Source organism: Pteropus vampyrus, unplaced genomic scaffold (assembly GCF_000151845.1).
Source record: "Pteropus vampyrus isolate Shadow unplaced genomic scaffold, Pvam_2.0 Scaffold86, whole genome shotgun sequence".
Taxonomy (NCBI): domain Eukaryota; kingdom Metazoa; phylum Chordata; class Mammalia; order Chiroptera; family Pteropodidae; genus Pteropus; species Pteropus vampyrus.
In genome coordinates this window covers 4,484,928-4,508,021 of record NW_011888867.1, presented here as the reverse complement: position 1 = coordinate 4,508,021, position 23,094 = coordinate 4,484,928, and the positions used below count along the sequence as shown (strand labels likewise).

General features: G+C 45.6%; 1 protein-coding gene across 3 annotated transcripts in view; it reads right to left on the bottom strand.

Annotated features, from left to right (window-relative positions):
- Positions 1-5,234: 5,234 nt before the first annotated feature.
- The window catches only part of EXOSC10 (exosome component 10), a 21,822-nt gene continuing 3,962 nt past the window's right edge, over positions 5,235-23,094 (bottom strand). Inside the window, exons 1-24 of one of the 3 annotated variants that reach the window (XM_023532638.1) lie at positions 22,122-22,279; positions 21,324-21,447; positions 20,277-20,381; positions 19,591-19,756; positions 19,318-19,432; positions 18,182-18,257; positions 17,851-17,961; positions 17,512-17,655; positions 16,826-17,016; positions 15,659-15,815; positions 15,345-15,493; positions 15,119-15,169; positions 14,361-14,472; positions 13,220-13,270; positions 12,976-13,060; positions 12,775-12,887; positions 10,984-11,079; positions 10,669-10,743; positions 9,414-9,501; positions 8,211-8,284; positions 7,473-7,644; positions 6,564-6,622; positions 6,013-6,089; positions 5,235-5,372 (exon numbers count right to left, since the gene is read on the bottom strand). In XM_023532638.1, the coding sequence (XP_023388406.1) occupies positions 5,342-5,372; positions 6,013-6,089; positions 6,564-6,622; positions 7,473-7,644; positions 8,211-8,284; positions 9,414-9,501; positions 10,669-10,743; positions 10,984-11,079; positions 12,775-12,887; positions 12,976-13,060; positions 13,220-13,270; positions 14,361-14,472; positions 15,119-15,169; positions 15,345-15,493; positions 15,659-15,815; positions 16,826-17,016; positions 17,512-17,655; positions 17,851-17,961; positions 18,182-18,257; positions 19,318-19,432; positions 19,591-19,756; positions 20,277-20,381; positions 21,324-21,446 (2,421 nt within the window). In that variant the 5' untranslated portion in view covers position 21,447; positions 22,122-22,279 and the 3' untranslated portion in view covers positions 5,235-5,341. Of the gene's footprint in view, positions 5,373-6,012; positions 6,090-6,563; positions 6,623-7,472; positions 7,645-8,210; positions 8,285-9,413; positions 9,502-9,539; positions 10,289-10,668; positions 10,744-10,983; positions 11,080-12,774; positions 12,888-12,975; positions 13,061-13,219; positions 13,271-14,360; positions 14,473-15,118; positions 15,170-15,344; positions 15,494-15,658; positions 15,816-16,825; positions 17,017-17,511; positions 17,656-17,850; positions 17,962-18,181; positions 18,258-19,317; positions 19,433-19,590; positions 19,757-20,276; positions 20,382-21,323; positions 21,448-22,121; positions 22,280-23,094 lie in introns of those variants that run through there. The other 2 variants (XM_011363562.2, XM_011363563.2) reach the window with 2 other exon arrangements.

Sequence of the window (23,094 nt, the reverse complement as noted above, 5' to 3'; positions counted from 1 at the left end):
CCGGAGGGGCGGGGCCTGTCGGCAGGGGCGGGACCCAAGCTCTCCAATGATGGCGTGCGGCAAATTGACGGCCCCGCCCCGGCAGGCGCTCCGAGAGCGCTGATTGGCCACCGATCCGCAGCTCGGATCCCAGTGGCTGTGGTGGGACGTCTGTAGGTGGCAGCAGGGTAGGGAGGCCAGCTCCGAGGGGCCACGTGGGGCCGGGGCCGGGCTGCCGGGGTCGGGCCACCGGGCGGGGCGGGCCGGCGGAAGGGGTCGGGGGAGCTCATCCGGCCCCGCGCTGGCCGGTGCGGTGCAGCCCCCAGGCCCCTACCGCCTTCCCGGGATTCGGAAGGCACCGAGGGCCGTGTCCTGACGCAGAAGGAGCGAGAGGGTGCCGGACTTGGGAGGGGAAACTTGAGCTGACATTTCTGTTCCGCGCGGTTTCCCCTGCTGGGACAGCCAGCTTGAGCCCTCGGGCTGGAGAAGTGAGAGCCGGCGGCTACATTGTCAGGCAGAGTTACGTTGTTTCGCAGGAGCGGTAGAGTAGAATGTATCTCTCGCCAGCGTCCCCCAATTTGGCTCCCTTTTGGACTTAAACTGAGTGTGCAGTTTGTCGGGATGCTCTGAGGGTTTTGATTTATTTGAAAAGATCGTCACGGCCTTGCGACTTGAGCTCGATTTGTGAATTTTCCCTTAGATTCTCTGAGCCATGAGCGTATGGCTGCTGAATAAGAGAATTCTTTTCTAAACGAGTTTCTAAATTTACCAGCAGTGTCCCGGAAGAGGCCAACACATGCATATTCAGCACCAAAAAGACTGGCACGCAGTGTTTTTTTTTTTTTTGACAAACCGGGCCTTGCTCCTTGAAGGGTGGGTGGGAATGTGCTTTCTGTTTTTATGAAAATGTCAAGGAACTTTTCAGAATCACATTAAGCATGCTAATTACCAAATATTAAATGCTAATTGCTCTACAAGCTAGTTCTTTGCATGCCAAAGAAGGGAGATGAAACTGGTGTGAGTTACTGGTGACATAATGACAGAGATTTTTTTGACCGATGTTTTGCAGCCTCCACTTGGATATGGGAAGCATGTTCCCTATTAACCCAAATGAATAGCACAAGTGTTTATCTGTTAGTGCAAGCCTCAAGCCTTACAGCAACAATGTGGTTTGGTTGACTTTAGACTCTTTTTAAAGGGAGGTGAGACAAGGCAGTTAAAGATTGCCAGGAGATGGATCCCTTGGAAGGGTTACAAGACCTGAGGTCATGCAGAAAGGGATCGCACAGCAGTAAAGACAGTCAACCGATATGTCCAGTTACTACAGGCTTCACTGGCTCCAGCCCTGTACTTGGATCATCGTGTTCACATCACAGACTGTACTTCCTCCATCAAGACATTTATACCTCTGAGTTGTGACTGCCTGTTCACTTCTGCATACCCTGAGGCAGACTCTAAATTCCATGTGACAAGTGATGGTATGTGTAGCTGGCAGCACTGGATAAGAGGCTGAGCGAATATAGGAGGCCAGGACACTGGTCCAGGCACCTTATGGGACCAGCTGTCTTGGCTTTCTTCTGGGTGCTGCACAGCTGAGCCCAGATAGGAGCCCTGGCATTCCTGGGACACTTCATGGGGGGACAGTGGAGGATCAAGTCCATCCCATCCCTCTTGCAAGTTGAACAAAGAAAGATGTTCCAGCATGTGTATCCTCAAATGAGGACCATAAATGATCCCTTTTGCCCTCCTGTAGAGGAGGTAAAACGGTCACCTCTGCCTCAAGCACAAACAGCAAATGAGGCTTCTAGGCTTGTGTGTATAGCTATAGTGCAAACCTTCCGAGTTCAATGGAAACAATGGCCCTGAATAAATTACAGGCAAAAAAAGTCTCCTTATGTACAAGGCCATGAGCCCAGAAATGCCACCTGACTTCAGATCACACGAAGGAAAACTGTAGTTTTGCCAGAAATAGCCATCATTACACTGCCCAGTTAAACTCAGAACTGATATGGAAAATCAGGCTGGAGAAAACCAGGGTAAAGCATAAATGCTTCACCAAATTCAGACCGATGCACATTTAGAATTCAGTTGTACCATATGATCCAGCAATCCCTCTACTGGGTATTTTACCCCAAAGACTTGAAAACATATATCTGAAAAAGTATTTGCACTCTAATGTTCATTGCAGCATTATTTACAGTGGCCAGGACATGGAAGCAACCAAAGTGTCCTACAATAGATGATTGGATAAAGATGTGGTACATATATACAGTGAAATATCACTCAGCTATAAGAAGAGATGAAATACTGCCATTTGTGACAATATGGTTGGATCTTGAGATAATCATGCTAAGCAAAATAAGCCAGACAGAAAAAGTTGAAAGCCACATGATACCACTCATATGTGGATATAAACCTAAAAGTAACAAACAGGATAGAGACTCATAGACATGGACAATAGACTAGTGGTTACCAGAAAGAAGGGGGGAAGTAGATGGGGTAAAAGGGGTCAAATATGTGGTGACAGAAATCTGTGGGTGTGAACGTCAGCGCAAAATATATATGACTTACTGTTGAATTGTACGCTTGAAACTTACTGGATTTCATTAACCAATGTCACCATAAAAAAAAAAATCGGTTGTAAAGCATTACTATCTAGTGGATCAACTTCTCTGACCTCCTAAAGGTAGTTTTTTAAACGGGGGAGCAGGGAGAGGTGGGCAAATGGCTACTGTCCAAGGCAATGGTTTAAACAGGGCTGCCATAGGGTATGTGTGTCTGTCCCTGGAGAGACTTTTTGGCAGTTAGCACTTGAGAGTCATTTTTAAAGCATTGTGTTCAGCTAGGCAGACAGCTGTGGTTATGAGGGGGATGATTTGGGGCAGTTCGTGGTGTTGCTTGGTTGAAAATGTTCATGGCAAGCTGCCCAAGGCACCACAAACAGCAGTGTGCCTCCCTGAGCAAAGAGCCTTTCTGCTCATAAATTCTCCTCACCTCCAACCTCGCAGGCCCCGCCAGATCCCTTTCCCCAGAGTGCAGGCCCAGTCACGGCCTCTGTGGTTTAGAATCACTGAGCAGCTCCCCACTGACCCCCAGCCCCCACCACGTGCAGCTCCAGTGACATGGAACTCTAGCTCTTCCCCAGACACTCCAAGGCCCTTGTCTCCATCCAATGGCTCAGTAGTCCTGGACTTCAGGGTCCCATGGACCAGGAAAATTTCAAAAACACATCTGGTGACAGACGCCAGGTTGCCAACTTTTTGTTTTGCAAGAGAGAACACTTTAAGAAGACCTCAACACCTACTGTCTATGGTCCCCATCTTTTTAAAAAACACAAACACTGCCACAAAGACAAAACTAGTGAGGATAACCTCCAAATAAAGGACAAGGCATCATTTTACCTCCATGAGAAACTTAGTACATTGTCCTGCTTGTTCTCATTTCACCTCTGGACAGCAGGAAGCCCAGTGCGGCCCACTAAGCAGGGTGTGGGGCGACAGAAGTGCTTGTTCAGACCAGGTCCCTGGGCCCAATCAGGCAGGTTTGGGGTGGAGCCTGGGCTTCCGCCTTTCTAAGCAGCTCCCCGCTGGTCTCTATCAAGGGCCCACATTTTGAGTAGCACTGAATTTGAGGGGCTCTGGACATCTTTCCTTATTCAAAGTCCAACCCAATGCAACTTTTCGTGAAGCCTCTTTGGGCCATCGCACTAGAAAATCATTTCTCACTGTGAAAAATTCCCATCTGTCCATCTTTGATAGCAGAGACTCTGCCATTTTTTGTGCCTCAATGTCTGTTCTTTCCAAACTCTATAATGGAACTCTCGATTTTTACCTGGGCATGCGGGCACTATCACTTTCCCAGTGTCCTTTGTTGTGGGCGCATGACTAAGTTCTGGCCGATGGGAAGTGGAAATGGGCAGTATCCTTTTAAGGGGAGACTGGGTGCTGTCTCCTCCCTTCCTTCCCGCTGGCTGGAATGAGAATGCAACGGATGGAGCTTGGGCAGGTACTTGGGCAGGCCCATGGGTGGAAGCCCTATGTTCGAGTTGAGGATGGTAGAGAAAGAAATAGAAGCCAGAGTCAGGACTGAGCGTTCCCGCACTAGCTCTGGACTGACTATATTTACAGAAGAGAGAGAAAACATCTATTTTGTTAAGCCACCGACAGTCTGGCTTTTCTGTCAGCTTCAACCGTTCTAGTCCTGGTTAGTATGAACCCCAGCTCATTCTGGGGTCAGGCTGGTTGCGGTGCTGCTCCCCAGCTGTGCTCCCATGGGAGTGATGTCTGATTTGGCCTGGCAGCCCACAGAGTATGGCACTGTCAGCCCTCTCGTAATCTGTGAGAAAAATTTCCAAGAAAATAGGTTCCTTGTTTAAGTATTTGTGAAAACACAGAATAATGGCATTATTCTGTTTTCTTGATTTAATAGCCCATCTCAGGGTGAAAATCAAATGGAATTCTAAAGAAATAACCAGAGAATGGGTTGCAAATTTACATGAGAAATTCAAAGCTGCATTAAGAAATGTACAAAATTGGGAACCTAAATGTTTAATAATGGGGGTTAATTAAAATCGATTTTAGAATAAGGAAGTCTTTAAAGGTGAGAAACAAGAGAAACAGAAATTCAAGTTTGTAAATTAAATATAGATACACACACATATATACAGTGAAATATGTAATTTAATTATATTATTTTATACACATATATACAATTCTATTACACAGAAATGTTGAAAATTATCTCCATGAGCTAATATTACAGATGATTTTTCTTTGCGTTTTTCTGTTTTCCTCATTTTCTACAATGAACATGTTTTGACTTTCATAATTGTGAAAAATGGAGTTAAAAAACAAGAGGGAGAGGGAGAGGAGGAGGGGCGGGGGGAGGGGAGGGAGGAACAGGGAGACCAGGCCCTCTAGGTGGCAGGAAGGAGCCCTAGCAGCCCCTCCTGACGGTGTTACCGCTCGGCTCCTCCACGCCATCTGGAGGCGTGTGAAGGGAGTAAAATGGCCCACGACCCTCCTGACGTGGAGTCAGATGGGCATCGCGCTCCCTGCCTTGCAGATGACGCCCTTTTCGGGGTCCCAGGGATCTTGCCTTCCTCCCTGGGGGTGGCTCTGGATCGCTCCGGAATCACGGTCTCCTCCAAGGGCGCACTTACCAGACAGCTGGGTGGGTGATCTGAGCAGAATGGGATCTGCCCTCTCCCGCCAGCGCCGTGGCGGTAGCGAAAGAAAAGCCAGGAACCAGCTTTCTTCCAGTAAGAACTACTTTTAATGGTTTAAAAATGAGTCTGTACAAAACCAGCACTGCCATCTGGTGCCTCCAGTCTACCAGGGGGGCCCAGGGGTCTCTTCCGACACTATCTCTTTGGCCAGTTGTGCCTGAAGCCCCTGCAGAGACAGAGTGAAAACAAAAGTTACTTCCGGTTTGGCTGGACGTTTGCTCTCGGCCTGTATATAAAATTCTGTAAACCTTAATGATGCAGAACTGAGGGAGAATGCTTTGTTCCTGGTCCTGGAGACCTGAGCAGAGCAGCGGTGCGGACCAACCCCCACCCTCCTGCCCCCCACGCAGTGTGGGCTGGGGCAGTACCCTGAGGCCCAACAGGTGACAAAGATCTGATGGCAGGTTGCTTGTCATACCACACCCTAGGGTGAGTCCTCTGACCTCAGGGTCTGCTTTAAAGATTAGGATTTCTTGCTTTTAACTAAAATATTCTTTAACAGAGACAACCCATTTGCTTATTGATTTGCTTCCTCCTTCTTCAGAAGCAGGCTCCTCTAGGAAGAGGGCACGCCTGTTTTCTGTGAGGTGACCCTGGCAACCTGTCTGGTAACAGGTGGAGAGGGCTAAGAAGGACTGGCATTTCGGATGGAGTGACTGAGACTGGTATGTGGCACCCGCAATCACCCCCCCGCCCAACCTCGGCTGTCCCAGTGTCAGAGGGGGATTTGGTCCCGAGAGGCTCTCAGTCTTTCCAGTCGAGACCTCTAAGCAGAAGCTGGGTGTCAGGGGCCCTCCACCACATACCTGTCTGACTTTTCTGTTGGAAAGGACATGCTTTTGTTTCCCATGGATTGTTTAAGTTTTTTGGCAGCAAAGCATTTCTGGAGAAAAAAAAAAGCACAGCAGATAAGATACACAGGAAAACACCACCGGCGTGACTTCAGTTTTCTTGTGACTGGACCTTTCTGGGTGGGTCCGAAGGCGAGGGTGCCAGGAGGAGCTACTGAAAAATCTGGAGAGCTCCACGGGCCAAGCTTCCAGCCACATTTGGATCTGACTGCACCAGCACCACGTGGGGCGGAGGCAGGCCTGTGCTGGCACAAAAGGAGTGTTTTTGGCCCGTGGCTGTAATTCCCATGGGAGCAAACACAGGAAAAACTCCCTTTAAAATCACATGCCACCTTTTATAGCCTCCTTAAATTTTTTTTTTATTGATGGGTATTTGTCTGTCCTAGGGAGGAAATGAGGTGAGAGAAAAGACATGTGGACAGAGGATCTTGGACAGACCGTCTCCCAGCAACGGAAGAGGCAGGACTGTACGTGCCACGCACGCAACTCTCACATATAGTTCTTACCTTGCCAGACGGGGTCTGCTTATTCGGATCAAACTGGGAGGGTTTGGACTTGCTGTTTCCTGAAAGGCAAGAGAAGAGATGCCGGCGATCAATCATGTAAATGAGTTAACACACACTTGGGCTCATTACTGGGCTGGGCCCACAATACCCAGGAAGCGTGGGCTGTCAGTTTGTTAGCCCTGTTTATGATGAGTGACTTCTGGCTGCTGTAAATTCGTATGTCACGTTCCCAGGAGCTAAGGGCAGCCTGAAGACTCGGCTCATTTCTCACAGATCTAGTCTCAGGTCAGGGGCAGGTGCTAAAGCACTGGGCTCTTTTACATCAAGAAAATGCAGTGTGGTCTGTGCTGGATGAACACCACTGCTGATAAGCTGGGCTTGGAGGCGACAATACCGCAGGAAAGCCTGTGTGGACCGCCCCGCCCTGCCTTCTCTCTCTTCAAAGGGACATGCTGGAAAGGAGGCTGATCGGGTCGGGAGTGCCATCCGCAGCCCCTCAAAGTAGATGGCCTCCCACCGGCTAAGAAACCAAAGCTTTATGGGCATCAGGTGTTTTCAACAAACAAGATCTTTAGCGTGTGTGTGTGTGTGCACACGTGTGTCTGTGCGAAAATATGTTTGTGGGCACAAGCTACTGTGAAGAAGGATGAAGCCACTTTAAAATGGATGCCATCCTGCTAAGCCACTATAGCGGCCGGTGCAAGCCAGCTCCAGTGGCGCAAGGGCAGTCTGGTGGGCAGTGGGTTTCCGTCCAGGCACGGCCATTTCTCTGTATCACTCAACTAATGCTTGGTTAGCGCCACGTCCTGGGCTGGGCCGTGTCTGCGCCTGAGCCATGTTCCCTTTACCCTCCAGCCTCCCACCTGACATGGCCAGACAGTCCTGACAGGGCACTGGACCTGGCCTCACCAGCAAAAGCTGTGAAATCCGACTTGCTGTAGTCATAAGGGGTAAAATCCTTTTCGGGGGGATCTGGGTCTTTTGGCTTCTTGGAGATTTTGAGTCGTTTCTTCTCTTGTTTCTGTTCTGTGGTCCGTGGGTCACTCGTTGTTCGCTCTCTCTTCCTGGCAGTGTTCTCGAGCTGTAGATCCAACACGCCCATAGGAAGGAAGCACAGAGGTACGTGAGTGGTGATGATCCCGGTGCCTCCGGGGTGAGCACACTGCTAGGGGTCTGGCTGCCTGCTATGCTGTGAAAATCGACTCGGTGACGGGGAGAGGGGTGCTGGCTGCGAGCCTGAGCGGGGCTAGTGCCAGGTGGAACGAGTTCCTAGCTGGAGAAAAGCATCGGGCCATTGAGGAAGGCAGGGCGAGAATATTTACGAGGGCAGAGTGGGGCACAGGACAGCTTCAGTACTTCGTCTCCTATAACTATAGGAGACGTTACTATAAACAGAGTAAGGAATCATCTAAGAGGATTTACAAGATCAACCTTTAGGAGAGAAAATAAGGCAGGCACTGACCGATAGGCTAAAATGAACTGGAAAGACAACAGCATAATCTGAAGCACAGTAAGTCCACGGCCATACCGCCCTGGACACGCCCGATCTGAGGCTCAGGTGAGCCCTCCTGACAGCTGAGGAAAATCCTGACAATAACCAGGCGCATCTCGTTTCTTAAAAGAAAAAGCAGAAAAGCCAGCACGTACGGCAGCTTGCTGTCGGACAGACACGGCCTGCTTTGCTGTCGCTTTGTACTCTTCGTTGGCCTGGTCCCGGGCAGCTGCAAGAGAGAGAACTGTCTGTGCTCGCCGACCCCAGCAGCCGAGGCTCTGTCCTCCCCCGGCCAACCTGTCTGCTGTGGTACCTGCTGAGCGCACTGCGGGCTCCTCGGCCTCCTCTGCTGGTTCCGCCTCAGCCCCCAGTCTGAAGGGTGGCTGCTCTCAATGACACCCTCCCCGTAGCCGCTCCTCCCCCAAGAACCCAAACCCATACAGCCAATGGCCTATTTGACATCTGAGAATGTTTAACGAAAATCTCAACATGTCAAAGACCAGAACCAAAGCCTCTTCTGCCTCAAGCCGGCTCCCCCTCTATAGTCTCAGTCTCTGGATGGCAACTCCGTCTTTCTAGTTTTTCAGGACAAAACCTTCTTGCACCCACAGGTCCTTCCTTCCTCTCACATACCGCACCTAATGCATCATCACATGCTGCTGGCGTTACTACAGGGTACATCCAGTCTCGCCAGCTCCTGCCACGTCCTCTGCTACTACGCTGTGCAAGCCAGCATCACCTCTCACCTGATTACCGCCTTGACTCCTGCCCGGCTCCCGCCCGTGCCCTCTGTACTCCCCATGCGGCGGCCAGAGTGGCCCTTCTCAAGTGTCAGTTCGCGTCCCTCTTCTGCTCGCAGCCTCTGAGGCTGCCTGTCACTGCAGCACCCTCCAAAGTCCTTCCCACGGGCCCTGCTACTCTCCTTCCTTATCTCTGGCCTCGCTTCTATGTCCCCTTGGCTTCACCACACTGCCACCCAGGAGCACGCCCTGCGAGCCACCGCCTGGGGGCCTAGGCCTCACTGTACGGAACACGCCACCCCCAGATGTCCCATTGATCAGAGGCTGCCTTCTCTAACCACTAGGTAGAAAGAGCCGCCGCACTCCCTCGTGCCGTCCCCCCCAGCACTTCCTACCTCTGTCTGCGTAATGCCCACTGCCATCTGACAACATACGTTAAGTGGTTTATTGTCCACTGTCCCTCAGTAGAAGGTAAACTCCACAGAGCAGGGCTATGTCTGTTTTGTTCACTGCTGTATCTGGCAGTTCGTTGAACGACTGACCAACCGGCATGATGCGCCAGGGCTACTCCCTAACGTCCACACTGACTGGCCGAGGTTACAAGGAAGTGAATGCTACCTGTTTGCTCAGCTGCCTTCTTCTTGGCAGTTTCTTTAGATTCTTTTTGTACCTGTACCTGGCTTGCCAGCTTCCAACGGTTGCTGATCTATAATGAAAACAAACAAAACAAAAAAACTCCAAAACTCAGCCACCTAGGAATGTTTTATTTTTTGTTTAATGAGGTGATGGCAGGGCATGCTAACCTAATAACTACACACATTCTAAGTCATAATTCCAAATCTGATGACACACAAAAAAAATAAAATCTCATGCTGGCTTTATTTATAAAATACTTATTAGGAAGGACAAAGTACAACTGTGGTCCAAGAGGCACTGGGCCGGATGCTTTCATATCCAACATCTCATTCGATCCCTTCTAAAATCCTAGCACAAAGGTATTATCATCACCCCACTTCAGAGACAGGAGACAGGCTCAGAGAAGCTAAACAGCTCATCCGAGGGGACATGGAGCTGGGATTCAAGGTAGGACTCTGCAAGCCTGATGTGCTTCTTTCTGATACCACGTTTACCTGTGGCATTAGAACACATCTAGGTGATAGTCATGTAAGCATGGTAAGGGAGCTTTGGTTGTTGAATGTGGCACAACCAGGAGGGGAGAGAGGACAGAAGGCAAAACCTCCACCTGACCCCCCTTTCTAAAAACAAGCTAAACACCAGCGCCAGGGCTGAAGCCCATCAGGGATTGAACTGGATTCTCGTGGCCTAATGAAAGAGCAGTGCTGGTGGGCAGAGGGAGCCAGGCCACCCATCTGATCAGAGCAGGCACTTCCTGCAGGGAGGAAGAAGGCTTTTAACAGACAATTAACACGCTGGCTCCCAGGAACATCTCATGGGGATCCAGGGAAGGTGTTTTCTTATTCTTATTCATAATGCTGTTAAAAACAAACCAAACAATATAAAACAGAGTGTTTTAAAATTTACGCTGTCACCTTTAAGAGCTTTAAATATTCATATATTAAAATGCATCAAGCTGTACATTTAATATCTGTACTTTACTGCATTTAATTAAACCTCAATTAAAAAAAAAAAAATCAACCAAAAAAACAAAGACCTGTTTCTTATAAAGGTTCCCGAATGTTTTCAAGAATCAGATTAAAGTTCTGGTCCCTCTCTGCAAACAATGCTTATATATAAAGTGTTTTTGCATTCATTCTCAGGGGTGGCCTTGCTTAAAACAGAAACCTGGTTCAAAAAATTAAGCAGTCCCCTTTTCTTAGAAAGCCACTCTTAGAAAGGATGACAATCCACTTACTTCATAGATTTTCGATGATGGATCGAACTTCGCTGCCTGAGAAATGTGAGCATGGTGTTCTACTGAAGGCAGAAACTAGAGAAATGAAAACAGTCATGTTAAATGCTATAAGAAATGGCATCTGGACCAGACTTCACTCAAATGAGGCATTCTTACTGGTTTCGTCCTTGACCTCTATCCCCAACTTGGACACTGGGGACAACCGACACACACTGCATTCTGAGGGCCCCTGGCTTCTTTTCCAGGCAAAAACACATACAGTTGCGGAAATCTCTGCCTATTCTGTCAGCTTTAACATACACGACGATTACGTACCATCCTGAATGGATTTTCAAAGGACTCCATTATGTTCTGGGCTTTTTTCTGTGCAACCGTTAACAGACCCTGTCCAGTTTCTTCAGCACTAGGTTCCTGCAGAAACAAAAAATGCTCACTCAAAACTGTAAACATTCTGTGACATTAAGATGTAAGCAAGAGAATAACAGCTCATGTTTTTCAGCCTCTCCCATGTATGACATTAGAATAGGCTGTAATAGTGCTCTGCTGGGTGTTTAATACGTATTTAATGAATCGATGAGTCTGTGTCCTTATAACCTAAGAAGTATGCGGTACTCTTAGCATCTTACAGATGAGGAACCTGAGGCTTGCAGAGGTCGAGGAAGTCTTCTAGGGCCTTATAGCTAACAGGGGCAGCACAAGGATTTGAACCCAGGTGTCTCTGGTTCTAGAACTTGAAGTCATAACCCGACACTTACCTGAAATTTACAATTATAAACCTTTATGGGTAATCAATGTAATTATGCAACAGAAGGTTGCTTCAAACTGGATTCGTAAAACGTGCGCCATCCCTTTGCTTACTCCGTGGTGACAGTCCCCACCACCCAGAGCACAGAGAGCCTGCAGCCTCCTTTAGACCAAGTGAGGCAGCTTGGTGGTCAAGTGGCCGGAAATGCATGTGTGCATTTAGCTGCTTCATCACCTTGACGGCTCATTAACTCTCGCCAACTAAAGCCCCCAGACTTCTTTCCTCGTGAATCACTGAAGCAAGACTCAATCTAATTTCATGTAATTAAGTGAAAAAGAAAGCTGACCCCCAGGTAGTAAACTTTGCAGCGGCATTGCACTGTCCTGGCTTTGGCCCAGCATCTCAGTGTGACAGCATGGCTGCGGACTGTAACCTGTAACCTACCGAAGCACTCAGCTCTGCACCATTTAAGCATCTGCTAAGCTTGATACTTGTCTCTATCCACATAGAGAGTAATCTTGCTTCTCTTTCTTAGTTCTTTCTAGAAATCATGATGTTTCCTTTCTACCGTGTCTGTTGTTTGTGGTATTCAGAGTTTTATCTGTACTTTCCTTTCACCCCTGGTCGTTTCGGGATTCAGAAATCCTGACCAACAAATGCACCCCGTCTTCCTTTTGCAAAAAACCCTGTAGTTTAAGTCACTGGCAGAAATGAGAAGCCTGCTGTGTACGACTGGGATAAGCTGTCACCACCCAATGCGTAATCCAGCAACACAGCCAGGCCCCGGCTGGCTACACTGGGTCTCCAGACTAAATGGAGTCACTATCTACTACATTCAGGCTCTTTCTGGAATGGGATATGAGTTCCCACCCTTAACTAGCGCCCGCATATCCTGCTCTTCACTTTCTTTAATGAGCTGTAGTGTCGAGAAATACTTTTCAAAGTTTTCTCTTCTTCATCCAAAGCACACGTAGGCTGGCTGGTGTTAGCAGGAAGGTACATGCAGCTTACACTACAGTCCATTAGAGAGAGCTCACTCCATCCCTCCGGGAACCAGGTGGCTGTGTGGGAAAAGTCCTGCTTGTTCCCATGGTAGCCCAGGCCCTCCTCCCTGCCGGGCAGTAACGAGTACTAAATGGTCAACTCTTCTTTGAAGGTTTCTTCACAAGGAGTTCACAAGTGAATCTTCCACCAGAGCTGCAAACCACCTTGACGATCTGTCTCTGTGCTGATTCCCACTGTTGCTGGATTTTGCTTTTTTTTGGCATTAGCCCCAAGGGTGGATGCGACCCTCCAGGCATAAAAACCTCATAAACCCCTGTGGGTTGACATCACCTCACCGACGCTGCCATATTACTCACGTTAAATAGTGTGATGACAGCGGTAGCAATAAGGCATTTGGTATCCAGCAGGGCCTCCTCCTCCTCTCTTCCACCAGGGAAGAGGCCTGTCTGTTTCTGCGCTGGCACAGGCCCTAAAGGGATGGAAGTCAGCACGGTCAAAGCCTCCTGGATTGAGCACCAGGCACCTTCCCAGCCTCCCCAGGATTCCCAGGGCCTCACCACTGCCATTGGTTGAGATGACAGGACAGCCATCTGAAGGGGTGTGGGAGCAGTCATGAGGTCCAAAGAGAACATTCTCCAATCTCTGCGTCAAAAAGAAACCAACAGGCCACAGTGAAAAGCCTGCAAGCAAGCAGCAGCTTTCCGCCTGCAGCTCTAGGCTGGCCTCTGACAGGGAGGGTATTTCGCTCTGGCTTGGATCGCTATCTTCCTAAAAGAAGGGACAGCGGACGCATCAATCTACCTCGGGATTGGGCAGTGGTCCGCTCTTCTTCACTCCAGCTGCAACTTCAGACTAAGGAAGAAAAACAAAAAGAATTTGAGGAAAGCTGCCTAAGCTTAATGACACACATATTTTTTTCCCTCAGTGCAGACTGTGTTTTTCAAGAGCCCAGAGATTTTCTTCATCCCTCCATCCCATCGAGTGCCTGGCACTATAATTACTGAGTGCTCAATAATTTTTTGTTGAATCGAAGAATAAAATCCTTTATCGTGACTAGGCACAATACCGAAGGATTCCAAAGAGCTTGGACAAACTGTGGAGCTAAGAAAAGTTTTAACATGAAGACTGCACATGTGTTTATCCTCAGTCTTCTTTTTTACTTCAAGGGGGCTGATTTTAAGTCTTCCTGAATCAATAATCTTTCAAAAAATTACAAACACACTCGGGGAGACATACGCAGCTGTATTTTTGGCTGGATTTCCTGCTTTCACCTAAATATGTCTAAACTTTAGTATCTCCTTCACAAAATTAGCTCTTTCTGAACTCTCCATTTCTCCCCAATGTTCTTGTATTTTCCCAGTCACCGAGGCTTTATATTTGGAGTGAGTCGTCTTTGACTCAACTTCCATTAACTCCGAATCCACTTGGCACTCAGAGAAAACACCTCTATGTCCTTAACATAGCACTCAAAAAAGATATGGTGGCCATTTTCACCTTCTGTTATTAAGTCCCATCAATCTTTTCTTCCGCTTATGCTTCTTGTACCTGTCCTTTCCTTTCATTTCTGTGACCACCACACTCATCAGGGCACTATCACTTCGCATCTGGACCCCTGCCAGGTTCCAGGACGAGCTCCCTGCGCCGAGATCCCCACTCCATTTTACTGCATCAAGTTAATGGCCTCCAGACAACAGCTAACCAGCCCAGTCACTAGACGTTACTTGCTGTTGGGTTATCAAAAATAAAGTCATAAAGTAAGGATAAGCTTTAGCTTTTGTCTATCATAAAGATGACACACACACACTGGATTTCCTAATCTCTATTTTTTCCTTGGGGTTTCTTAGAATAAAGACTGGATCATGTACGAATGAGATTACAAGGAGTAAGGGAGTAAGATACTCACAGACAGAACAGGCCTGCTTTCGGCAGGAAAGCTTCTTACCTTCAGCAAGGGCATCTCGCGAGCTTGCTGGATTAGAAGGTGCATCTCATTGATCTGCTGCCGTACAAGAGGCGGTACAGGGTTACAGCAGGCTATAATGCCCTGAGGTTCCCTGAAGGCAAGTAAGAACATATTCAACTCATGAGTCACAAACACAGCCTTCAAAGGCTTCCAGATAAGAACAGCGAGCAGGTAAAGGCAGAGTGCCACGGCCAAGGTGAAGACTAAGGAAACACATTCACGCCAGGGCAGCCCAGGCCAGCAGCGGCTTCCACACGTACTCCATGCTGCACCAAGCTTTGATGGGCTCCAGCTAATGGGACAAGCTGGAAAGAAGGACCACAGCTCTGCTGATTTGCCATTTTGCAATGTGGTGAACAGAATATTGTGAATTTTCATTCTGTAGTTTTACTTCAATTAACATCATAAAACATTTAAAATCACGAGAGGCCTTAGTTTGGAAGAAAGTACAGATGAGAGAATCTGACACATTCTTCTCCTGAAAGTAGAAGCCAATGCCACAGGCTCAGAGACTAACACGGAGTCAACAGAAGGCATAACCATTGAAAAGGTATCAGTTCAGAAATTTTAGCTCCTAAATGGCAGCCCGAGGGCAGAAATTCTGAATTCCTTGGAGTGCTAATCTTCTCAGAGTAAACGGCCTTGAGGTAATAACAATCAGAGAAGCTTGATTTTGAAGGTCAGCGTTTCCCTACTGAGAAAGTCGGGACATATTAATAATCAGTTCTCAGACTCACTTTGGCAGTTCTTCGGCTATCTTTAGCATCATGTGGTTTGGCAGTACATATCTGGAACAAAACACACAATGGGATCACATTAAATTCAGCCAGCAAGTCCCATTATATGCTGTAACCAAGGGGAAAACGTAACCGCCTTTCATGGCAAAAAGAAAAAAGTCCATTATTTCCTTGTTAGCAGACCTACTCATTCTAAGAAATGTGGAAAGAATCGCTGGTCCCTTACCCGTAACTTTCATCTTCTCTCCGAGCGGTTTTATCCCTCCAGGCGAACAGCAGCTGAAAGGCTGTCAGCTGCTGAGTGTTGAGATGCTTTTTCTGTTTCCTGTACAGTTCCAGGTAGGACTCGTCAGTGAAGATAGGTTTGATGAACTTCTGCAAAATATTACGGAACATTCAAGATTTAGTGTGAATCAAAACTGTGCCCAAAGCTCTTCGAAACATCTGGTTCTTTTCATAAATGTAAAGAGCGAAGGAAAGAATTGAGATCTAATCAGAAATGAAGAGCACGTCTGGGTTTGAGTGAGGGCGAGGTTTTACCTTGAGGCAGATATCCCTGCTCCGCTGCCACACCACCTGCAACTGAACGGGCTGCCCGTTGCCTCGCTCCCACAGTTCCAGCCTCATTTTATCATAAATGTAAAGCAAGTAATGGGTGTCATCCCGGGCGTAGTTGAGCATTTCCTCGGGCAGAGGCCTATAATTGCAACGGAGAAAATTGTTTCACTAATTTTCCCTAGGAGTGGCAATTTCATTTGTCTACTGTGTGTGTTAAGTCTTACTTGGCTCCTTTTGAAATCAAAGATGCTTTCACAGCCAATACAATCGTTCTATTGACCTTTCCTGCATTTTAACATGACAAGCCGTTGTTTCACAGCTGGGTAGAAAGCGCGGCAGGATAATGGTGTAAAGGAAGAGCTCTCTCATTCTGAGTTTGAATCTTGGCTCCAGATATATCTGTCCTTGGACATGGCACTTCCGCTTTCTGAGCTCCCTCTACTTACCCATAAAGAAATGGAAAAGTGCCTCATGGGCTGCTGTGAAGATCGCACAGGACAACGTCCCTAAGGCTCTTAGCTCGGTGCATGGCACGTGGCCAAGGTTAAATAACAGGTATTAATTTTTAGATTTTGTCAATTTTCATCTTATATTTGGGCTTTGTTAGATTCTCTTTAGAAATTCTGGCATGCAGAATTGGAGAAAAGCTTAATGGCTTCTTTGCGTAACAGCTATAACCTACGGGAGGAAGCTAGCCATCCGAAAATGATCAAGCTGAGCAAGAATTCCAGAAAGTGCAGAGGACTCTATTACAATCTTACACTGTAGTAAACATTTATTATAAAGCCAAATCAACTATGTACCTTAGAATCCTCTCACATTCATGGGAGATCATCTCATACACATACAGCCAAATCTAATAATACACATATAGCCAAATCTAATTCGAGATTCAAACAAGAGACTGACACGGACAAACACTAACATGGCACGTCTCTTTCAACCACTATTCCACGAAGCAGAGTGTAACAGAATCAGCCCAACATACTCCACGTCATCACACTAAAACTTCCGGTTTCACGTTATGTCACTGAAAACAGCTGGAGAAAAGCCATTCATTATAGGCTGAACAGAGGTCTCTGTGGACGAGGTTAATGAACACCATGCTTCCTTCTGCCATCTGTACTTCCTTGTCAAGAGCAAACTGACCGTATTCTCCAGTCGGCCAGCTGATACTGCTTGTTCGACTCCACGTTGCAGTAGAGTTTCAGCAGATGATCGAGCGAGTGCCTGCCCAGGTTAAGAAGGCGTGCTGCCTGGTGGGTATCAAACATGTTCACGACATACAACCCGAAGTCTTTCTGTAGCCATTCTATGTCTGAATCAGCACCATGGAAGACCTGAAAACAAAACCAGAGTCGTGCAGTGTAATGTGTGTGAGGCCACTTGTGCTCTCAAAGGAACTCTGCCTCTAGGTTACCAGAACGCTGGAATTAGAAGCCAGGAGAAAGATTAAGATGGGCTCAGTTAAATGCTTCTTATAATTTGGGCCCAGCCTTCTATACTCCTAATTGCACACTCTTAAAGTCTGCTAACAGCCAATCATTCTAAGAAAGCAGCTCTACTAGCTTCCAGGGCAGTCATTAAGTTCAAACTATCTTGATGGCACGGGCTTATTGCAGTAGTCATTAAAATGATTTAACATTTTTTTTCTGGCTGGTAATGAGCTAAGTCTTAGCTGTTCTAACAGCAGTTTAGAGTGTGGTACCCCAGTGTAGGAAATTACAATGATGCCTCTCGACTTTATTGGGTCTATGTTGAAATAATGAAACAGTAAACTGAAAAGCAGTTAAATCTTGCACTCACACGCAAGAGCTGAAAAACGGCTGGCTGACCTTAACAATAGCTGGGTCTGTGAGGCTCTCATTGAGAATGTACATGTCACTTCGAAGCTCCAGGGTGTCAACGATGAAGTCTTCCGTTCGAGTGGAAATCTGCATCAGGCAGGTCAGCCCCAAGAAGCTCCTGTAGGAGTGGTGCTAACACACGTAAAAAAAGGGAGATGAGGAAGCAGATTTTATTAGGCTTTCCTCCTCTGCTGATTTTGAAGTCATTTATAAAGCAGTTTTAAGATGAACATTGAACAAAAAATAGATTTAAATCAGTATCAATTTTACATCTGTCGAGTAGGTGAACTCACAGAAAAATTTCACTCAAGGTCATTTACAAGTTACCTCCAAGTCCACAGCAAATTCTTGACAATTCAAGAGTTTTTCGTTGAGTTCCACTAGTTCATCCAGGGAGGATACAAAATGGCAGGGTGTTTCTCCTACAGGTCGATATAACTGGATCGCAAAAGTATAGGTAGAAAAAGAGAGGAATGTTAAGAATCACCTTTCACTAAAGTACAAAATGAATTATCAGTTCAAAAAATGACCCAAAGTTGCAACTCATTATTTTAAAGATATTTAAGGAAAACCAAAATGACATCGACTAATCTAGTTATTTGACTCTTCCTGGGCTACTCAGCACCAGCCATAAACTAAGCTGGGTTTGGGTACTAACCTGGGGTTGTGGCTTTTGAAGGACTGAATCCGGTGGAGTGAAGTGATCTAGTTCATACTGATAAGGATGTGCAAACCTGAACGAATAAAACAAAAAGAAAAATCGTTTTGATTAATTCCGTGATTTGAGGAAAAACTGCTTTAATCCAATTTGTAAAAACGAATGAGAAAAGATTATTGTGAAAATATTTTCTCTGTATAAAAAGCATCACTATTTCAATGATGATTCAAGTCCACCAAAAAAAAAATCAGGTGATACTTACCCTTTAAGTACGGTAACTAAAAATCTGCTCATTTATAAAGATTTGAGCGCTTATCTGCAAAACAATGTTTGACTGGTGTTGTGGATGATACAAAAATATGAATATATAATTCCTTGTGGTTTGGAATAACAGATCTGTAAAGTGAGAGGATGGAACAAATATGGCCAGATATCAAATGATGTATTTTTTCTGTTCCTCCGTCATATGCTTGCATAAAAATGGTGAGTCTGTGGGCTCCTTGAGGGCAGGGTTGCCTCTCACCGCCTTTTTCTCCTTAGCATTTAGCCTGCGGCTTGCAGTGCAGAGCTGGGCTGGAGGAGTCTGACAGACTGGCTATAGGGGAGAAAAAGACCAACGCTAACAAGGTTTTCATTGCCTTTTCTCTTTATACTGAAGGCAAAGTCCTTTTGTCTATGTTAAGTCAAGTTTTTCCAAAATGCTTATACTGCCAGTGGAAAATGCCTTTCCTTACTGAATTGATTAGTGAGCTTTCCCTTACTGCTTGAGTCCCCACCTAACAAGAAAGGCAGCGTGGGACAGCGGAAGAACAATTTCAAGAAAAGTTGAGTTTAAAGGTCTAGTTCTGTGGGAAGCCAGCAGCTCTAATTCTGTTTTCACATCTTCACAATGGCAATGAGGGCAACTGCGACCTCTCCACTGAAGGTCACGGAAGATGATGGTTGTGTAGGCCCTCTGTGAGTACACACAGGAGGTTTCATGATGAGATCCGTGTTAGGATAAGGAGAAATCACCTCAATTCTTTGTGTAATATGTAAAATATGTTTAAAACGTATTTTACTAAAGTAAAACACAGTGAAAATGTGGCATAACGATGAGTACTCACAGCAGAAAGTTCCGACTGGCAAACACTTACATGTCCTGCTCCACCTGCTGGGTTCTTTGCTGATGGATGAAATCCGCCAGCGCAGGGGGGACATCCAAGTCCTCAGGACGGTCTTGTGGACGGTCCCGCCTTTCTTTAGAGAGTGCTGGAGACCCAAGCAGTGACAAAAACACCATCACGAAAGAGGCAAACACATTCACATCTTGTCTAGTTATGGAGGTTAACTGGCTCCCTCGAAGAAAGGGAGGTGGGAGGGAGACCTCCTCCCGTTTGTTTCTGTGAGGCAGAGCTCGCGCTACTCACCCTGGGGGAGGGGTTTCTGAGCATTGGGCTTGATGAAGATTTTAGGAAGAAACGGCGTGTTGGAATTATCAATCTTCTCCCGAAATTTAAGCTGAGGTCGGATGATGTTTTTTGCATGAAGCAGCCGGAAAGTTTCAGATTTTGATTTTTTGCTATATTCTCCTGCCTATGATCAACAAATACAATGAATACTTTATAATATAGCAACTTGATGAATTAGAAAAATAAAATTCCAATTTATGCCTTCCAAGAGCCATTCATTGAAGAATGTATGTGTGTGAGACTGGGGGCGTGCAAAGTAGAGAAGAGGGTGTAATTAGGTTGTGTCTGTTTATGAGAATGAATTAGGCAGTGGCCAGTTCTGTGTCCAAAAACTTAGAATAGAAATGCAAATTTTAGTATGGGCAAAAGCTGACATTAGAAGCTCTAGTGCAGCAGTCCCCAACCTTTGTGGCACCAGGGTCCAGTGCTCCTATGAGAATCTAATGCCTGAGGATCTGAGGTGTAGCTGAGGGGGTGATGCTAGTGCTGGGGAGCAGCTGCAGATACAGATGAAGCTTCTCGCAATGGCCTGCTGCTCACTTCCTGCTGTGTGGCCCAGTTCCTAACAGGCCACGGACTGGTATTGGTCCATGGCCTGGGGGTTGGGGACCCCTGGTCTAGTGAATCTAAAACGGAGCTCTCACCTTACGGTTCCAACTGGATACTATTGTTTTGGGGACCTGCAATCCTGCAGGAAGGACAGGCTGCTGATTCTTATTCACGCCTGATGCTTCATCCAGTAAAATACCCTAAGAGTGGAAGAGATATTAGTTTAGTATCTTCCTTTCAAGGTTAACAAAGTTAATTACCTACAATTTTAAAGAAATATTTTCAGAGAATTATATGCGAGGATACATAAGAGTGGATAATAAAAGATAGGGAAGTTATCAGCTACTCCTAATCTTTATTCAACTCTCTTTATACTTCTGAATTGGGCTGAAAATTCGAAACTGATTTAACAGTGTGATGTTGCTCAACAAAATTAAAAAGACCCTAGACTACATGTATTAAACATAGAAGGATGGCATTGAGATCGAGAACGAAGGGTGCCCTGATCTGCTCTGGAATGTAGAAGTAGATGTGGAGTATCAGTTTGGGCACAACTAACAGAAGTGCACCCAGGTGACAAACAGCAGCATGGCAGGCCTTGAAATCATAAAATAGAAGAAATCACTAAAATTCAGACTTGCAAGAGATGACTTCATGGGACAGGAGAGCATGATTTAAATACCTGCAGAACTGACACACGGTTGAGTTTGTTTTGGACGACCTCACTGTATGTCTGTAAATACTGTTCTGCTGCAGAATTAGGCATAAATAGGACAGTAAGCCAGATGGAATGGTCTACGTGAGAGCTGGGTTGTTTAGCAGATTGTGAATAATAGTAAACGCTGACTAAATTTTGGTTGGGCTCTGTATTCAGAAGCCTCTTCTCTTGCAGGCAGATTTATAATAGGTATTTTAAAAAATTGGATTCCACTAGGCAGTGATATTTTCAAATGATATAGCTGAAGATAACTGTGTTATCTGGGGAAAAAGAAGCCAACTATCAGAAGAGAGGAATGTGTTACATGTAAGAAACATAAAACTGTCCTTTCATTTCCTAAGGTACTTGGGTTTCTTTTTCATATTTTAATAATACAAAAGCTCTTCCTTTGTTAGCTATCTTAAGAGGAAGGTGAAGTACTCACCACTCTTTCCAGAATAACGTCATTGGTATCAACTAGCAAATCAAACTTGTCCTCCAATTCGGTCACTTTCTTTCGATCCTTAATGTTGCTTCGACACCCATGGTATTGCATCACCCTACTCATGCTAAGGACAGGAAAACCAGCATTAGTTTGTATACTTTGATTCATTTGTTTACAATCTGGGAGAAGGCTCGAAAGGCTTGGCTAAGACTCTGCAATACTTTATGATCAAACTAATAAAACGTGGACCCTTCCGGCCAAAATCATTGAGTGGCCTTGGGCAATTCACTAAATCTCGCTAAGGCTCATCTGTTAATTGAAGGAGTGAAAAAAATTACCTCAAAGCTTCCTTCAAATTCTAAAAAATATATAATACTATGTAAACAATGTACTTTGCATTCATTGTTTTAACATGAAATCTAAAACATTCCCTAATTCTGTCCTGGAACAGCTAAACAAAATCCAAGTTTGTGTACTGTCTGTCCTAATACACTTATCAGAAAGCTAATATTCGTGACTCCACAAGTTGTATGAGAGAATCTTGGACTAGGTTTTCAAGTCCTATATTAATTCAAAAAGATTCATTATCTATAGGTATAAGAGTCAATATATTTTAAAAGTTAAACTCAAAATTTACCAAGTAATGTTTCTCTAATGAAAATCCATTGTCTCATTTTTATATTCCATAGCCCTTTATAGCACAGAAAATTATGGTAAGAAAAAACAAATTTCAGGAAACATTATCTACTTCTTTATATTTATTTCTTTCAACATTAGAAAACAATATATAGTACTTACCACTGAAGCAACCTATCTCCCTGTGTTTCACAAAATGCCTGGAAGCCAGGAAAACTTCGATAAAAATCATACTCGTCGCCAAACTGTGGTAGGCCCCCAGATGCCTTGGTGACTGCCACCACTGACCCAAGAGCAAACTGTCAAAACCAGAAAACGAGCATGTTTTGAACATGTATTCCTCATTCATTCAGCAACTATTTTTTTCAACATCTACTAGATAATGAAGATATCCAATCTCACAAATATTCATTTAGTGCCAATTTTAGCCCAGGTTCTGAGTATACAATGGTAAACATGAAACCACGTTCTGGAGCTTACTTGGGAGAGTGGGGAGAGGAAGGACAAATACATATATAAAACGACTAATATTCAAACGGCCTGGGTTTGAATCTTGGCTCTGCTACCTATTAACTGTGATCTTGGGCAAGTTATTTCATTTACTTGGACCTTAGTTTCCTTCTCTGAAAAACAGCATTATAAAAGTGCCAACCCTACAGAGTTGTTGAGAGGATTAAATGAGCTAATAAATCACTTTGGATAGTGCTCGACACATAAGTGCTATTATTATTACTACTCAACTTCAGATCCATGAGTTTTCTACAGGAATTTATTTTGTGTTTTCATTTGGGTGAGCATCACCTAAAAACAATATAAGAATATTCTAGATCCTTTGGCTGACCAACTGATAACGCCTACCGCGCACAACTGGACTTATGTTTATGGTTTGGTCAGTGTCAAGCAGCCCTCTATTTTAATTGTTATGTGGTAATGAGAAAAAATCTGAAGTGGCTGTCCTAGATGGTTGGTCATGTGAAAGCCAAATGACTTCACTGTGAGTTGTGTAATAGAAGTTTTCCAAGAAAAGAGAAAGGAGGTGGGAATTTGAGTTATGGTGGGGTACTTGGTAGCTTGTAGCATGAACGCACCCAATCAGGACCATGGCTAGTGGTCGAGAAACTATTCAGAGACAAAT